The following is an 18051-nucleotide window of genomic DNA, read 5'->3' as shown; positions in this document are numbered from 1 at the left end:
TGTCCTTATTTCATTGTTTTGTGATTTATCTGAATTGTTGTTTCTCAGTATAGCAGCATGAGTGAGCCTTTATGTACCTGTAGGAGGCGCTCCTGCTCCTTTTGCCATTTCTCTTGTCTTTTGCGCTCCTCTTCTGGGTCCCAAGACCAGCGGCTGGAAGACGGAATGATTGGAGGGACAGGTATCTGCAGACAGAGAAGATAGGCATGCAGTATAAGGCAACTGACTATGTGGTATTGTCAAGTCAAGTCATGTCAATTTTAGCTACACAGCCTGAAATTACAATTTTGTCTCAGTTTTGTACAATACACAACACAATTTATCCTTAGACCCTTGAGTATACTCATAAAAAATGAAAGCACCCTTCAATCATTGTTGAGTAATTGGGCGACTAAAAGGCTTAAGAAGCAGAATGAACCAGCGTCTGAAAAGAACTAGCAATGTAGTCCTTATGGGATTCTTAATAATGCGTCTATACTTTGTAATAACTGTGGTTTTAAAGATGTCGCCTGCTATAATAGCAAACACAACAAAAGAGATAAAGACTGCCCTCTATGCACCAATAATACTACTCACATCTGGCATTGCAGACTCTGATCCTCCTTGAAAAGAAAGAAAATCATCCAGTCAATACTTCTGGCATGCACAGGCAGAGCAACAGAATAGAAGTTAACCTTGAGGCCATATACTAGCAGCGCAAAGTTGACAGGCTTATTAAAGTTTCAGCTTTAAGTCAAGTGCCGATTCATCATTGAAAATGACATGTAAAACCACAAACGGTAATTGATGTTTTCAACAAGCCTCGAGCAACAAAGGTTAAATTTCTCCCACTAGGACTTATTGATTCTCTCAATTCAAGATCACCCACTTGTTGACCTTTACTTTGGATGCCAGCCCAATATTTCTGAATAGGAAAATCAATAAACTGATTGCGAGGACAACAAGATCAAACAAACTGGAAGAAAAACACACATATGAGCAGCATGCGTACTTAAGATGCAGACGAGTACAGCGCAGCCAGTCTGAAAGGCTAATATACGGTTCAATTCATGCATGCAAAGACAGCAACAGGAACTTTAAACTTCATGTGCAGCAAAGTGAAAAGTGTAACCATGAGTTAAACCTGGACCATTCCAAAAAACACCACAAACACTGCAGGATTGCACTTGATTTGACTGTTATCAGGCCATTAAATAGGCGTTATCAGTCACTATAAGCACCATAGATGTGGGTCAATAGGGGCCTACTACGCCTACTACGTTGTAAAAGTGAAAGCAAAACTTAAAACGCTTAACGCTTGTGACACAAAGACAACTACAACTACTATTGATGGTTATACACAGGATGCGATCCGTGGTGTTTTGTGTCCCACCCATCGCCCCCAAATTCCACCACATAGGGAGTTTCACGCTGTTTACAGGCCTGACTTCCGCTTCTGCTCCCGTCATAATTAATACGATCGCTAGAGGTCGCTGTTATCTTTATACCTTCCTTTGTTGATTGCCCATGTGAATAGATGATAAAACCTAATATTGTGTGTAGTAGGCCCCTATTGACCCACATCTATAGAGTGCTCTAGGGATGACATATTTTTGTAGGCCAACCAGGAAGTTAGCATCGCCCTGGTTCCCTCGACAAAAAGCCAATGGGATTTTTCCATTAGGTTGTGGATTATTGCAGAAAATAAGCTCTGTGGCAAACAAACGTTTATGATATTTACACGTTTTGTTCTGTAAAATAATCTCCAGTGTGAATGCAGTTGCCAGAAGTAAAAAGCTAACGTTAGGCTATAAACGAACTACACCACGGTTGCATGAATGTGAGTATACACAACGAGGCTGTAAAGGCGGACGAGTCAGCATGATGACGTTTAGTAGTCTCATTAGCCACTTGTTAGCCTTATGTTAGACACATAAAGGCTAATGTATTTTATGTCGTACAACAAAAAATCTCTTTAGCATGTGTTAACCAAAGACCTTATTTCAGGCATCTAACTAAAAACCCATTCAAAAAACGGAAGAGGGAACCGTAAGTGCTGAAATGCTAACTCATTTCCAGGTTTTAGGACTCAGTCCTGAAGCATTCTATGGTACTTATAGCGACTGATAATGCTTATTTAATGCCATGATAACAGTCTAATTGGCTGAGGATTTAAAGATTTGTATTTGTGGTTGGTACGCTGGCGTAGAGTCTGACATGATTGTCAAGCCTTTGGAGCTGAATGTGTTGCTTTTATACGCAGACTGTTTTTTTTTAATGGGGTCTCTTCTTCCCTACAAAAACAATAATAATGTGATAATGATGTGATGGTTTTTCAGCTTCATTTAGAAAATAATGAAGCTAAACACAGTTTGATTGGTTTGTGAGGAGACAATTCCTTAATTTGCCCCAAAACAATACCAGACTCCCTCGGTTTGAAAAGCATGTCAGTGCCCCAGGGTGTACCAAGCAAAGGTGAGGAAGAAGTCACTGCACACTCAACCCTGTTTACCACAGAGGTAGACCAGCGCACTGACACTGGACCCTGAGCCACCTGAAGGAGGAGGGAAGGGGGCACAGCACAAAGGTTAAGCTCTGGCACCAAAACAGAGCCATGGAGGAATCTATTTTAATCCTGACATCTCATAATCAATCGATAATAGGTCACTTATCGATTGAACATGAGGCTGTGACGTGATAAGAAACATGCAAAAATCCCTTGGGAATCTGAAGAATTCATTGAGACAAAAGCACAGAGAACCCAGCCACCAGATTACACAGATTATACTGTAGTGATTATTAAGAGCCACCCCGCAGTTCTTCTTTCTTTTTTTTTTTACCTTTTTCAAAAAACTCTGACCTCCGTTTTAAGTTTTTCAAAGATAGGGGTTCTGACTCTACATGAGAGATGGAAAACAGGATACAGTGAGAGGAGAAAAACAAGTTTACAAGGGGATTTACCATCTTATATTACCAATACATGAATTACACATACAGTACATGTTGCTTAAAGGGGAACTATGCCCATTTCCAAAATTCATACATGTTATTTCTATGGTCTAAGACAGTCCAAAAAGTATAAGCAAACATGAACAACTCTCCTCCAAATCCAAAAACTACAGTGCTAAAACTCAAACTGATATTATCAAGTATAAAGTGTGGAGCTGCTTCATAGACAATGAATAGGGAGAGATGTTCTAGATGATATTGAGAGCACCCAGGGGATTGTTCTGAGTATATGGGAACATTTGCTGTTTCAAAACTGACAATACTACAATAGAATAAAGCTCATTTAGGTATAAAAAAGAAAACAATCATTCTGTGGGTCCACAAAATCAGTCTCCAATTCATTGTCTATGGAGCAGCTCCAGACTTTATACCCTATGACATCACAAGTTTGAAACTCACTTCTCTGGTTTCTGGTTTCTGGCTTTGAGAGAGGAGCTCATGTTCACAAATATTGATTGTACTTTACTAAGCCATGGAAATAACAAATTGGAATTCTTAATTTGGTTGGTGTTCCCCTTTAAGATGCATCATAATCATGTTACAGATAATGTTTTTGTTGCATCTTTTTTCTTATATAACACAGTAAATGTCCATCAGTATTCTCCACAATAGTCCAGTGTTTGCAAAGATGTTTCTCCCAAAGCTAAGTAAACAAAATGACAACCCCCACCGGTGTGTGTTTTTGTATTCAGTACAGAAATAGTCATCAGGATCAATTCCATAACCTTTCTGATTGTGTGCTCTGCTCTTTACCTTTGTTTCTCATGGTCACCGACTGCTCACGGAAGCCTCCATTAACTCCGTTTGAAGCCACGTCCTGCAGGGAGACATAGCAGGGTGTGCGCTCATTAAAAGGTGGCACAATACAGTAATAAAGGTTGATCAAACTCGAGTTCATTCTGGGTCACTCACGACAACTGGGTGGGTGGTGGCCTCTTTGGATGTCAGCTTTTCCATGGAAGCGCGTGAGGTGAAATCCAGGCTGGAGCTGACGGTGTTTGGGTCGGAGGAACCTAGAAGTGTGATCGGGTGATCCATACTGGTCAGATTGATGGTCTTATGGCTTTTAAACGCCAGGGAAGGTTGATCTGTGTCCCAGTCTGCATGCAGACAATGCAATGGCAAAAAATAGGATGTGTGTTTGCATGTAAAGCCACGTTTTTTTGTGCCTGTGTGTATGCAGTAGTCGTTATGCATCCACATTTGGCACAGAATTGTCTATTTACATAAAGAACACTGAAGCAGGGGACAAGGTTTCTGTTGTGGAGTTATTATAGAGAGCATCAGGGTGTGACAGAGAAACCTTCCCCAGCCATGCAGCCTATTAAAGCTTTCAAAAACCCACACAGTGTTTCTAACAGGCTCACAACCACTGGGCTTCACTAAACTATTTAAACAGGTTCTAGGTGTTAGTTCAAGTGAGCTACTCTGGGTGGTTTATTATTTCTGGAAGGAGACACTGACGTAGTTTGGAATAAGTAAGCCTGTTATACTAACACTGTGAAAACAGCACACTCAAGAGGACCATGGACCTGAGCTGGGTTAGTTCTCCACAAGGAAAACACTGCATCGATACAGAGAGGAATGCTGATGAGACAGAAAAAGGAAGGAGAAAAAAAGAAGAAACAACCAGTAGAAATAAAAAGGGAAAAACAGGACAAGAAAAATGCACACAGGAAAAAAAAGGAGAAATAAAAACCACTGAGGTCAACGCAATAACAGAAACAAAAACAGAGAAAAAAAAGGTCCTTCACTGCTTAGCTGTCATGAGATCATTCATGGATGATTTCACAATAGTTTACGGACCAATTTAAAGTGTCAAAACTGTTTAGCAACGCAAGCAGCGTAAGCAGCACTGTCAGTCCAGGAATGCAACCCTTAAAGTGGTTCAATTCAATCTCCCACAAACACAAACACATACACACACACACACACACACACACACACACACACACACAGACACACACACACGCACACGCAAACACGCACACACACACACACACACACACACACACACACACACACACACACACACACACACACACACACATATGACTCACTGCTCTTGCCATGATGGCGTATATCCATGATCAGGCTGCCCTCCTGCAGCGCCTCCTCCATGCAGGACTTCCAGTCTGTGTAGCTCATTTGTGCCACCTGCTGCCCGTTCACCGTCAGCACCTCGTCTCCGGCCTGAAGCTGGCACATCTCTGCCGGGCTGCCTGCAGCCGAGACAGAGGAACAGTCGTTAGTGGCAAAGAAAGTACACAATCAACCCAATGCATGGTTGGTTATCACTCATAATAATAATAATAAGTGCTATAATTTTTGCATAAAGCGGTGGTTGTTTAAGTAATTTCACTGAAATTGAATTTCATCATCATTCACACAAGAATAGTCATCCACATATAGCCTTTATAGTTCAATAATATAACACAAAAACAAAAACCTTCCAATGCCAAGAACAAAAAAAGGAACAAAGGCACTGTGTTAAAGAGGACCTATTATGCTTATTTTCAGTTGCATACTTGTATTTTGGGTTTCTACTAGAACATGTCTACATGCTTCAATGTTCAAAAAACGCTTTATTTTTCCCATACCGGCTGTGCCTCAGCACCTCTTTTCACCCTCTGTCTGACACGCTCTGTTTGAGCTCCTGCCACCCCCCTTCCCAAAAAGCCCAGTCTGCTCTGATTTGTCAGCTGGCGCACTTTGTTGTGATTGATCAACCGAACCAAACTCTTTGGACTCTGCTCTAATTAGCTTTGTTTGAGGGCGTGCCAAACTAGCCACTAGACTGGTATTATGCAAATGTATTACTTGGTGACATCACCATGTTACGGAAGAAAAGGCAGGACTTCAAGCAAGGTGTTTCAGGCAATTCAGGAGCAGTGTTTCTGTGGGGGAAAGTAACTCCCTCTTGGGACTATGGGCTTTGTAACTTTACAGACCTTTTACATGCACAAAAAAACTATATAACACACTAAAGGAAAGGGAAAAATCACAAAAACATAATAGGTCCTCTTTAAGTTTTTGGACAATGGGACTTTTACTTACAGGTTACTTTTTTTTATAAAAGCAGTCTAAGTTTTTATCTTGTATTATCTAAATATGAAATGGAATCTACATACATATTTACAATGTATTTTGTGTGACAGATACTAAACAATGCTGGAAGCTAATGAGAGTCGCAAACTCTTCCAACATGTCCTTTACATTGTCTTTACTTTTCACTACTGCCAAGTGAAACAAGACAGAACATATTTTTATTTTGTGTGATATTACCAACTTTTAAACTATTTCTAATAACATACTATTAAGATCAATATTATTAACATTTTACTTTATGTCTCATTGGCTAATGCATGCATAATGTGGTTAACAGTATTGCTGTATTTAAGTTTTGTTGCTCTATACTGTTTTGCATGACTGCATGTGCTGAACATAGGATGAGGTCATTGTACTGTTGCATCATTGTTTTGCTTCTTCTTCATGCTGCTTTGCATGATTTGTGCACTGTCTGGTGCATGCTGATTTTGTTTCTGATGTTGTCATTTTAGCGTTTTATGTTTGTTTTTCCTAACCTGTTAAATTGCACGAGATACTGTGAAGGTGGAAAAATCGCAGCAGATAGAGAGGCTCAGGCCCAGCAGATCTGACCCAGATAGATGCTGCCCTACATAGGTCTGGCATCGCCACTGCAATGGACCTGAAAACCTGCTGACGACAATCCAGCCGTGCCTCACTGTAAAATATAACAGAGCCTGGGCACTGGTTTCAGATATTACTACTGTACTGTATCTGTGAACACATCAGTCAGCTTCAGTGAGAGTGAGATATGACTGTTTGCTCTTTTTTTAAACCCCTGGGAATGTTGGAGTTTAAGGCTGCCAGTTTGGCTGATCACCAGACATTATACTGGAAGGTGAATAAAGCTCTACTCATACAATTGTATTGCACAAATCCCTTTGTTTGAAGGTGTTTCTGTCAAATATTTCTGCTGTTACCTGGCTGGATGGACGTCACGCGGGCTCCTGTGGAGTCCCAGGCCGCCTGGAAGCCAAAGTCTTTGCTGCTGTTGGGCTTCTGGTTCAGGCTGATCCGTATCTCACAGTACTTCTCCTAGAAACCAAACACCAACACAGGTGAGTAGAGATGAACAATGATTCACATGAACACACGCACACAAAAAAAGACCAGCTTCAAGTGCAGAAATGGGGTCCTGACTCTGCATCGCTCTGGAGATCAGCATGTCACGCTGTGTGTCTGTGTGTACGCAGGCAAGAAAGCCTTGTATTAATCATTTATGGCTGTTGATTAAATGCCAACCTGTTACTATTCTTTCATTTCTGCAGTGCATCATCCTATTAGTTTTAAGCTTTACGAGAGGTTAAAGCGAAAATTTGATTTAATGACGCATTTTGGGTTCACTAATTATTCACCACAGAGCTAAAAATACATTCAGTGACTGTCCATATTGTCAGCATTGAATAAAATCTGTGTAACAAACACACTCTTCATTATACCGATCGGTTTTATCAACAGCGGGTAAGCTGAGTACCTGGCTGGTTTCTTTGGCTGGAGCAGGACTGACTGGGACTTCACTCTTGACCTGAGGAGGGACGGGTGAGACCTTCTGAGTAGAGGTGATGCTCTTCGCTGCAGTCTTGTCTTCTTCCTCCTCCTTCTCGTCTTCGCTGCTGTGGGCCGAGCTGGACTGAGACTGAGTCTCGTCCTCAGAGGTCATGAACTGGCGATAGCGGCTCGGCACCGACGACTTCTTAGAGACATCGGCGTCGCCGTTGACGCGCTTCTGAGGGTCGTCCACCTGTACGGGGGGGAAATCAGATAGTCAGAGAATGCAGAGTTTCAAGAATAAGATCATGTAAAATGAACCTGAATAACACAGGGATGTTGATTACAAAATAATCGATTTAAATCTGTAACAGATATTAGAATAGTGGGAAATCAACTGAGGAATGTGTTGTCAACTCTTTAAGTGAGTGTGAAACTGTTTCAAGAGTTCACTACCCTCACCTGACAGTCACTAACTGATCTGATAAACCTGTAACAGTAATGAATGTGAGAGAGGCTGAAAATAGCAGCCCTGGTAGTTGCGTTAGCATTATAAAAACACTAGCTTCATCTATTATTCACACAGTATTAAGATCAGACTCTTGGCTAACATTCATGCACTCAAAGTCCCCTGTGCTGCCCTGGTAGTTTGTATTTAGTTGCAGAATTATCTAGTACTCACTGTATAGGCTCTGGGAAGTGAGGTTAGGCGGGACGACTGGGTCCCGAAGGGCCTTGGCGTGACAACTGAGGTTAGACGTGCGCTATCCGATCTCTGGTAGCTCCTGGGGAGGGAGGCAGAAACCCGAGACACCCCGGGAGGCTTGGGTTCCATTGAACTGGGCTGTGGTTGTTGTTTGTACAGAAAACCAGAGGAGGGGGCCCCCGCCTCAGTCTGTATGCCCGACAATGGGCGCCTTGGCTCGGGCACCTTCTGCAGGGAGCTATAAGAGGACACAGTGGTCTTGGTCTCCTCTGTCTTGACTGCGCCGGTGCGTTCTAAGACCGGTCTCCTCTGTAAAGGTGCAGCTGCCGGTGTCTGGGAGCTGTGGTAAAAGCTGCGGCTGGTGGGAGTGATGGTGGTCGTTGCGTCGCTGCCCGCAGGACTGTCCACAATGTCAACTTCCCGTGAGGTGGGAGGGGATGCGGCCCTGCCAGTGGCTAGGGAGGCAGCTGGGGGTTCGTCCTCTTTTGGAGAAGACTCAGGGGGATCAGAGGAATAGTAGGGAGTGTCAATAGTGTAGCTCCTGGGAGGAAGGGTTCGGCGACGTGGGGAAATGACGGGTTTATCAAATACGTCTGCGTCGTCCGGGTAGGACAGAGATCCGAGATGACCTTTATTTTCTCTGTGGATTGGACAGAGGAGGACGAGGAGGAGGAGGAGGAGGAGGAGGAGGAGGAGGAGGAGGGGGATGGGATAAAGAGGTAATAGGGGAAAAAGTGGACAGTGATGGGTGAAATTAAAGATGAGGGTGGTGCAATTTAGGGAGATGAAGGGGACAGGAAGGGCAGTGAGTGACAGCGAGGAAAATAGAAAGAAGAGCACAGGTTGAAAAGAAGAGAGGGGTGGGGCAAAAAAAGGGGAGGATGATTAGATTACACTTGCACACTGACTGAAGGCACAATTACTCCTCATTCACTCCTGCACAAATAATCCTTCGTCTCTGCAAAGCTTCTCATACACACCTTCTCTTCTATTACCTTAGTAAAGGATCCCCCTCCGAGGGTTAAAAAGGTGTAAAAGAAGAACAAATTCACTGCGTGTTGCTTTTTGGTAAAAAACAGGATCAGAAAATGGAAATAGAAATTCTATAGCATTAAATACACCAATAACGTAAACTATCAAAAGTACCTGATCAGGTGTGTTTTCTCTTACCTCTCTTCTTGCATCTCCTTGAAGGTCTTGGACCTTCTGCTGCTGCTGGTCGTGGTATGCTCTATCATCTCCCTCTCCTCTTTCTTCTTCACTATGTCAGAGTTGACACTCCTGCGCCGGTTCTTCCATTTGCTCAGGTCCTGCAGTGAAAGTAAGCCCAGATCACTTCATGCACCATTTTTGTAACAATTCAGCTTAGATCTAGATAAAAAAGAACAGATTGATACTGTTGCACAGCTGAAGGGAGTGAAGTTGAGAAGGAGAGAGAAAGACGAAAAAAAACAAAAACCAGAATGAGCTACATTTGAAGGTGTTCTATTTGTGTGCTTTAAGCTCCTCCCGGCTCACTTCCCCTGTGTATTGGGGACTGTGTGACCTAAATGCTGCTTTAAGACTCCATTATTTGGCCATGATACTAATCAGACTGCCGACAGACACGCCACTGTCACAGCAAGTCATACACATGTGGATAACTTTTTATAACTCTTTATTTATCCACCTAAGAATGAGTAGTTGTGATGAAGAACTGGTGATTCAAATTAGATGCCCTTTGAAATTATTTTCCAGGAATAACTTGCACCCCCCAAGTAAACTTTACATGGATTAATGTAGTTATTTCCATTCTAGGGTGTCTGTCTTGCATCATGTGTCTATATTACATCATAACACCATTTCACATTATTTATATTATTAGTATTTACAGTACAGGCTGTGGCGTTTCCTGCCACAAACACTGATTTGGAAATGAGGACAGTCCATAGCCAGAGGGCAGTGCTGCACCAATCAGTGTTCTGCCTCCGTCTCTGGCTTATATCTAAACAGCTCTCTTTTCACCCTGTGGCCACAGACTGCACCACCAACACCTGCTCTCCTGATTGCCGCACAGATCCTTCAGATCATGTGCTCATCTTTCACTTCTGTGTATGGGAACAAAGCTTCTTTCTGCCAGCTTGTCTTGATTTGTACAACATGAATGTCGAGAAGCAAACGGATATCCTCGAGCGTCAGCGTGCATGTAGACGTATAAGTTACTCACATCCTGCCACTTATCCTCGGTGTCCTTTACTTGCTCGCGATGCTTCTGCAGCTCCTCGTAGTGAATCTGCCGGATGATGGTGGGGTCGACCTGGATATCGCTTGTTGATTTACTCCTGTGGAAAGAAAGAGTTTTTTAAAAAAAAGGCATCAGCAGCTCAAATGAGAGGTGGACGGGGATGTTTAGTTTGCATATCCTGGCAGAAGCTCCACACAAGCTAAAAAAAAAAAGTTAGTAAAATTCAAAAAATTAATTCCACTCCAAGACATGACACCATCTCTTACCATCATATCAAATAAATTGTAGAGAAAAAAACACCATCCAAAATTCAAAATAATTTCCACCATCCATATGTTTGGATGCTGATGGTGAAAGTTGGATTGGACCTTTAACCTGTAACCAGGGTCTGAAATTAGCACCCACCACCCACCAAATGTGGATAAATTGTTGGCGTACAGGCAAAACGCTAGGGATGGGAATAGAGAGTCGATCCGCAGTTGTCCGATTCCTTGGCATCTCATGCCTCAGGGACTATCAATTCCTCTGTATTGATGCTTTCTGACAGTTTTGCATGCACAATGACATAACGCTGTACGCACACTGTATTATGTTCCAGTTTGTTTGATTCCGCAGCCTTGGTTGAGAAAATGCTCAACAGCGTGGCACTAGTAAACCTGAGGGGACGCATCCCTATTTTTTCCTTTGTAATGGTACATTGTTAACATCAAATCGGCAGAAGGAGAACTAGTAATGTTAGCTGTTAGCAGCCGGTGAACAGCACAGTCCGGCTTGGCTAAATAACGGAGCTACTAACGTTAACGGAGGTTGCATTGAGTTGCACTATGATGCGTTCAAGCTCTATTCCGTAAAATGAGTATTGGTCAAAGGTATATCAGGATGTGTTCGAATGTCATCTTGTATTTTTTAATTTAGAAACGTGAATAAATACAGTTGTTTGAAGGAGAAAGATAAAAAAAGTGGCAGATAAAATTTCTGAGTGGCAGACAACAAAAATGACTTGCCTGCCACAGTGGCAGACGGTGAAAAAAGTTAATTTCAGACCCTGCCTGTAACCAAGTGTTAGTTTGCAAATGCAGCACACGTTACAACCACATAAAACTGTGGAGTGATGTATAAGCTCAGTGGGTGGGTTAGTAACGCGTATCACAGCCCTAACCGTCAAGCAGAACAGCAAAGTCACTCACAGCCTTCAGAAAAATGCACTGTTTTCACTTACCTGTTAAGATTTACATGTGTCTCATATTGCTGTCAGGGTGGGTTAGACCGGTGCTCAGTCATAACTCTCACTGGGACGCACTACAGTTTGGGTATATGACCCAGCGTATTGCTATTGTATGCATCTTTTCACTTTGTTGCTTTGTCAATAGAGCACCCCCCCTAAACACACCCCCTGAACTTGGCCCTGTGCCATACAATACACTGCGTTGTGTGTCAGCATTTAGCAGCTAGTGAGTGAGAACAGCAGCACAAAAGCAGGGGAGGGAGGGGGGCAGCGAGGTGCGACTGTAAGAGGCCAGAGCAAATGCAAACGTGCCACATTCCTGGGAGCCCGCATCAACTCACCCGTCGAAACTCTCTCCCCGCTGTCTAGGAAACCGGAGAGAACCACACACAACAAAGTCACATAATTGCAGAAGAAGCTCCTGACAATGAGTTGGAGAGAGGTGCTTGAGGTCAATTAGTGACTCTGTCAGACCAGCTCATCCACAGCTGGTGGGCGCTAAAACATGACCCTGCTGGTTTTCACTTAGATTAGAGTTTAAGGTGCGCATATAGTGGATTTTCCTTTCCCTGACATTTCTATGGGGAGGTGTGCAGACATGTATATTTCTCTAAACAATGCTGCCTTTCTGGAGACTCCAACATGATGTCACTGGAAACATGGCTGAAGTAAATCCAGATGGCCTTGACTCAGGTTAAATGGTTGCTTTGTGTGTGTGTCTGCTCATGTGCAAACACTGCGGTACAGATTTGTGTTCAGGTTACTATGGAGTCGCGTCTTCTTTCAGAGCCGTGGGGAATTTCTATAGGCTTTCAAGTCGGCTCAACATACAGGACTGCATTTAATTGCCCCGCTTGGTGCTGTCAGTATGCTCAGGACGTTATGTTTGGATATTACTCAGGCTTGAACCTTTCCACACTCTCATGCTGCTGCACTTTGAGCTTTTACACATCAGTGTGAAGTTCCCTCTGCTGAGGGAAAACAACATTGAACTCTGGTCAGATCCGCGTTTCTGTATGTGTTAGTGGGTGAGATCAACAAATGGCCAATTCAATACATTCCATCACAAGATCATGATCTCTTATTTTCTTTATTAAGCTTGTATATATATATTTGTTCCATTCACAGGCAAACTCGGTCCGATAGGAAAACAAAACCGAAGACAAAATGCAGAATTTGCGTCTGTTTAACAGTGCTCATGATGTACCGAACAATTTAGTTAACGACGTTGGAGATTTGTGTTGCTTTGTTCATAAAATCACACTTCAAAAACACAGTAGCAGTCGCCATCCACTCAGCATGTACCATGTGGTGCTAAGGTACAATTAACCATATTCCCATCATGCAGAAAATCATAATGAATGGCCTTATGGTTATAATGTCATAGGGCCTTTCATTAAAATGTCTTTCTTACTGGAAAAAGACTCAATTTTGAGGTAACAACAAACATTTTAAACAGGAAAACGTGAGCTGTTGCTGCTCCTTCATTGCAGTCTGTGTGACTGACCCAGTGAATGCTGAAGGCACCAATCAGTTGTCATAAAGAAGAGCTTAAATAGATAGAGCTCCCATCTATGACAGTGATGCCCTTCAGACCAATCGTTCACAAGTTGGATCCACATGCAGTCTAGACCACTTCACCATCTGACAGAAAATATTTCAAAACTGAAATGGCACTAATGAGTTTTCACAGTCAACAAAGTAAGCAGAAACTAACAGGCACTGTTACAGCAATCTACTTTCACAACTTGAGAGCAGCCAGCCTCTCCACCATGAGCCTCTTCTTATATCTTATCTGACTGGCTACCCTGATAGCCTGCCATCTCTGCAGGTCACCTTCGCTACAGGAAGAAGGTACTGAGGGCGCCATCTGATTGGATGATGAGCTCTGGCTCTGGTCAGAGCAAACTCCAAGTTTCCGCACAAGCATGTCATCCGTTTTAGGACGCGTCTCCTCCTTCTCAGTCAAATTCTGTTTGTCTGCTGCTGCCTCCTTGGTCAGAGGACATGGGGGGCACAGGAGTCTGGCCTTGAGCTCAGGAGGCAGAGCCCACGGCTCTGGGATGGGCATAGGGGCGTAGTTGTCGGGGGCTCCTGAGAGAGGCCGCTGAACCTGCTGGGTTTTCTCCTTACGATATACCACATCGTCCTCCTCGATATCAGGGAAATCGCTCTCATCGGTGCTGACGCTGCTGTGTCGCTGGGTGATGATGTTGAGCTGCGGCTCGGACGTGTAGAGACGGCGTTTGGCGGGCAGCTGAGACTTCATCATAGCCAAGTCAGTGTTGGACTGGAAGGCCAGGGTTCGCCTGGTAAACATGTCGTCATTCTCCAAGTCGGGGCAAATGCTCTCATAATCAAAGGAGTCCGGGGGCTCCCGGGGGTCTTGGCGCCCCAGGAGGGGCCACCTCTCACCTTTGACCAGTCTGGGACCCGAGGCCGGGTCCACTGGGGCAAACACCAGAGGGGGGGTCTCTAACAGAGGGGACTGTATCTTGGGGAGCTGTGGAGGAGTGTGTGCTTGAAAATGTGGACTGCAGGGTGGGCAAAAGGAGAGAAAAGGACAGAGAGGTGATGAGTGCATGCATGGCAACTGGATCAAAGAGCAAGAAAAGGAGGAAGAGATGCATCGAGCGGCTATAGTGGTGATATTTGATTCAAACAGATGTTGATCAAATCAGGATTTTACAATCACTCTGCTACGAAATAAAACTGCGATGCTAGTTGCCATCACTGGAATAGACTGTAATAAAAATGCTGAGATACAGCCTAGTTTCTACTAAGGTCAGTGCAAGCAAACTGCTCTATAAAGTGTGTTAGGGCAACTTCCAGTAGCTTGACAGTGTATTTTACCATTAGTATATTAAAAAGCAGCTTATCAGAAATTCAGCCCCAACAGGACCCAACTATATTTCTCCTATAAAATCTGGATGCTCTAAAACATTCCTTCAGTGTCACAATCGTGCAGCTGTATCGACCTTTTCCCCACAACGAGGGTGGTGTGTGCCGGGGCCTCGTGTGTGTGGGAGTGAGAGGGAGAGGGGCCGGAGGGAGAGGGGGCAGAGGAGAGCCAAGGACTGATGTCACAGTCTGAGTCATCTGACGAAGAGCCCGACTTCTTATAGCTACAGCCGAGGACAGCAGGGTGGACGGAGGAAAGGGGGACAGGAGCAGAGAGAGGGTAAAAGTGAAGGGAAAGATAGGAGGCAATAGCAGGAGAAAGAAAGAAGAGTAAGTGGGAGGAATCTATACAGAAAATGCAGTCAATTACATTTTGAATCTTAGGATCTAAAAGGTTAAATTTGCATGCAAACATTTTTTGAAGGATAGCAAAGTGTCTGGTGGAAAAGTAAGAAAGGATTGTGCAAGAAGCAGGGAATACATGTTATCCATGATATTGCTACTCTGTAAAATATAATATAGAGAGATTTAAAGGGATAGTTAGAGTGTTTTGAAGTGGGGTTGTATGAGGTACTTCTCAATAGTCAGTGTATTACCTACAGTAGATGACGGTCGGCTCGCCCCCAGTTTGGAGAAACAGGAGTACCAAAACAATGTACTGCTGAACGTATTTTAACCACCTAAAATAAAGGCCCATCTAAAAAATAGATATCCGTTTAAGTGTACGCTATATTTACAATAGTTTCCGACGGCAAACTGAACTTAAAGTGAAACATATCTGAACTGTTTTTGTCATCTAAGCCTGCTGGATTTGAAGAGATCATAGATAAGTTTCACTTTCAGTTCAGATCCCCGTCAGAAAGGAGAAGGAAAGGGCTGTCTGAAGCAGTGAAAATATTAGAAATATAGCGTACAATTAAATTAATATTGATTTTTTTTATGTGAGCTTTTCTTTTAGGTGGCTAAAATAAGTTTTTCTGCTGCCCCTGTCTACAGCACAGCCCTGTTGATGCCTGGGGCACGCTGACCACCATCTACTGTAAGTAATACACCAACTATGGATAATAACCTCATACAACCCCAAAACACCCAAACTACCCCTTTAAAGTATGTATATATGAGATAAATCCACATTATGCTGGATTTTACTGCCCTCACACACCTGAAGCCTTGCATCTTCTTGTACCAGGGTCTCCTCTGAGAGCCCATTTTGATCTTCTGTATGTGAAGGTCTTCTTCGGGCGTCCAGAACTTTGGCAAGAACTTGTCATAAGACATTTTGGCGACAGGCTGGGGTTTGAGGCCCATCTTGCGGGAGTAGAGATCATCTTGGACGGGGTCAGCATAGCCCACGTCATCGTCCTCATCCTCAGAGTCGTCGTATATCTCCCCGAACAGGCTGTCAGTGGACATGGGCCGCCGCTGGTGGTGGTCCACCCTCACGAAGCTCTGCTGGGGGGGCTGCGTTTCCCCACTGTGGATGCCGCTGCTGCTCGAGACAGACAGCCGATCACACGTGTCAAAATATTGTTTTCCGCAGCAGCACAGCACAGCACGCCAGTCACGCAAAGAGGATAGCATTTACCTCGAGCACAACAACCTCAAATGAGATGACGCAAGGGTAAGCAAACCAACGCAAGCTCAAACTGTAAAGGAAGCAAAAATTGATTTGAGGAATTATGTTGCAAACTCAAATCACTCCTCCAAGCTCATAAGGACGTGCTGCAGCTAAAATCCCAAAACAATTCAAACAGAAACCAACAAATGGAAGACTTTAAAGCACTGTTAGCGGCAGCATACAACAACCAAGGATGTTGCTCATGGTTACAATTAACCATGCAAACTGAAGGTAAGAGAAGCGCTCTAGTTTGCTCTCATCAGGCAGGCACATCAAAGTCACACCGTTGCTTCATGTTCTCTGACCTGAAGCAGGTCTCATTCTGTTGAGGGGCAACATTGGGAGTCATAGGGACCTTAGGCCAGGGGCTCCCACTACCCCTGGACGCCGTCCCTACCGCCAGGGGACTGATGGGCACGGCGAAGTTGGTGGGAGGAGCCGGGGAGGGGCTGTGGAAGCGTCTGCTGGCCAGATCGTCCAGAAGGAGATCAGGGTCCGGTCGATCTGCGTCCGAGTCGCTGCCGCTTTCATACTCGTAGGCCCACTGTAGATGAGCCGCGGGCGAGGCACTCTGGGATGCTTGACTGTAGCCGTAGCAGTCAGAGGAAGGCCTTGTTTCACTGAGGTCGTCAATCCACAGAAAATGAAACACAACCAGTACACACCACCATCGTCCATTCGCAGACAACACAACAGCACCACAACATGACGGGAGAGGAGATAACGTAAACTTCAGGCATTTGAAGCACAAACCAAGGACTTGGGTATGAACACTAGATCACTTTGTCTTGCTTTTAAGGGGAAAAAAATGAAATAAAATTAGTTGTCTGAGGTGAGAAACGGCACCTTTAAACAGATCAAACTGTTGGGTGTAACAGTACCTGGTGAGTGGGCCTTCATCCTCCGCGTATGTGGGGTTGGCCCAGCTGCGCCGGCTGTCCTCATTGCGTTCGGCCCGTTTCTTCCTTAGCGGCGCAGGCACGTAGCCTGAAGATTTGTCTTTAGTGGGCAGGAACTGGTTAAACTGGGCGCTGGCCTTGGGCGTGATGTTTACTGACCGGCGGTAAGAGATACCGTCCTTGTTCTCGGCCATCCTGAAGACGGAGTCTGCCTCAGTGTCACTGCAACAACCTGATGGCAGAGACAGAGCAGGAGAGGAGGGAGGACAAAGAGGTGTAAAACAGATTACGGGAAATACATGTGGGAGAAGAAATGAAAGAGAAGAGAAGCAGGATGTCTGATAATGAAGTAGCAAGAAGGACAAACGAGGTGAGAGCCGGGAAAAGAGCGAGGGGAGAGTGTGTTGTGTGTTCTGGCGTGACTTTCTGAGGAGTAACAGAGGGGTGCAGGGTGGGGAGCGAAGGCCTCTTCATTTACAAGCCGGTGTGGACGGCTGTGGAATGTCTCACCGCTCTCTCTTACAGCGGGGGACACCCACTCTGAGATCACTGACCAGAACTCTCAAGGCATACTACACGTTTGTCATGAAACAAGATCACAGACGGGCTTTAGCTTTGATATATATAAGGGTCTTTTTGCTGAAAACATTCACTTTCAAAAGCATACCACTAGATGGCAATAGGTATTTGTTTTCACAAATGGGAGGCAACTTTCTGGCTCCGATGCAGCATATCTTCCCTGTTCACAAATATTTGAAGATCTAGACAGAACTTCATTATAAATAATCATGCTGAGATACAATTTGAGAAACATCAGCTGTGTGAGTGGGATAACATAAACAGCAATTTACAAAAATTAAAGAAAAACATGCTATAAAGTCAGTTTTAGAAGTGTATAAAGAAAGAGGTCAAGAA

General features: G+C 44.1%; 2 protein-coding genes across 19 annotated transcripts in view; both read right to left on the bottom strand.

Annotated features, from left to right (window-relative positions):
* lmo7a (LIM domain 7a) overlaps positions 1-18051 on the bottom strand; it is a 58284-nt gene that overhangs the window by 9656 nt on the left and 30577 nt on the right. For 14 of the 18 annotated variants that reach the window (XM_074658716.1, XM_074658717.1, XM_074658709.1 and 11 more), the window contains 13 exons: positions 17119-17368; positions 12060-12083; positions 10476-10590; positions 9440-9579; positions 8246-8909; positions 7550-7816; positions 6996-7110; positions 5049-5210; positions 3901-4088; positions 3742-3805; positions 2820-2876; positions 577-602; positions 78-185 (listed from right to left, as the gene is read on the bottom strand). In XM_074658716.1, coding sequence (XP_074514817.1) covers positions 78-185; positions 577-602; positions 2820-2876; positions 3742-3805; positions 3901-4088; positions 5049-5210; positions 6996-7110; positions 7550-7816; positions 8246-8909; positions 9440-9579; positions 10476-10590; positions 12060-12083; positions 17119-17368 — 2180 coding nt within the window. The remainder of the gene's footprint in view (positions 1-77; positions 186-576; positions 603-2819; positions 2877-3741; positions 3806-3900; positions 4089-5048; positions 5211-6995; positions 7111-7549; positions 7817-8245; positions 8910-9439; positions 9580-10475; positions 10591-12059; positions 12084-17118; positions 17369-18051) is intronic. The other 4 variants (XM_074658710.1, XM_074658708.1, XM_074658703.1 and 1 more) reach the window with 4 other exon arrangements.
* Positions 12090-16499, bottom strand: LOC141782405 (LIM domain only protein 7-like). Its single transcript, XM_074658725.1, has 3 exons — positions 15782-16499; positions 14697-14843; positions 12090-14252 (listed from the first exon to the last, which is right to left on the bottom strand). The coding sequence occupies exons 1-3, from the start codon at positions 16198-16200 to the stop codon at positions 13460-13462; spliced, it is 1359 nt and encodes a 452-aa protein (XP_074514826.1). The 5' UTR covers positions 16201-16499; the 3' UTR covers positions 12090-13459.

This window comes from Sebastes fasciatus, chromosome 14 (genome assembly GCF_043250625.1).
Source record: "Sebastes fasciatus isolate fSebFas1 chromosome 14, fSebFas1.pri, whole genome shotgun sequence".
NCBI classification, from domain to species: Eukaryota; Metazoa; Chordata; class Actinopteri; order Perciformes; family Sebastidae; genus Sebastes; species Sebastes fasciatus.
This window is presented reverse-complemented; position numbering and strand designations above follow the sequence as displayed.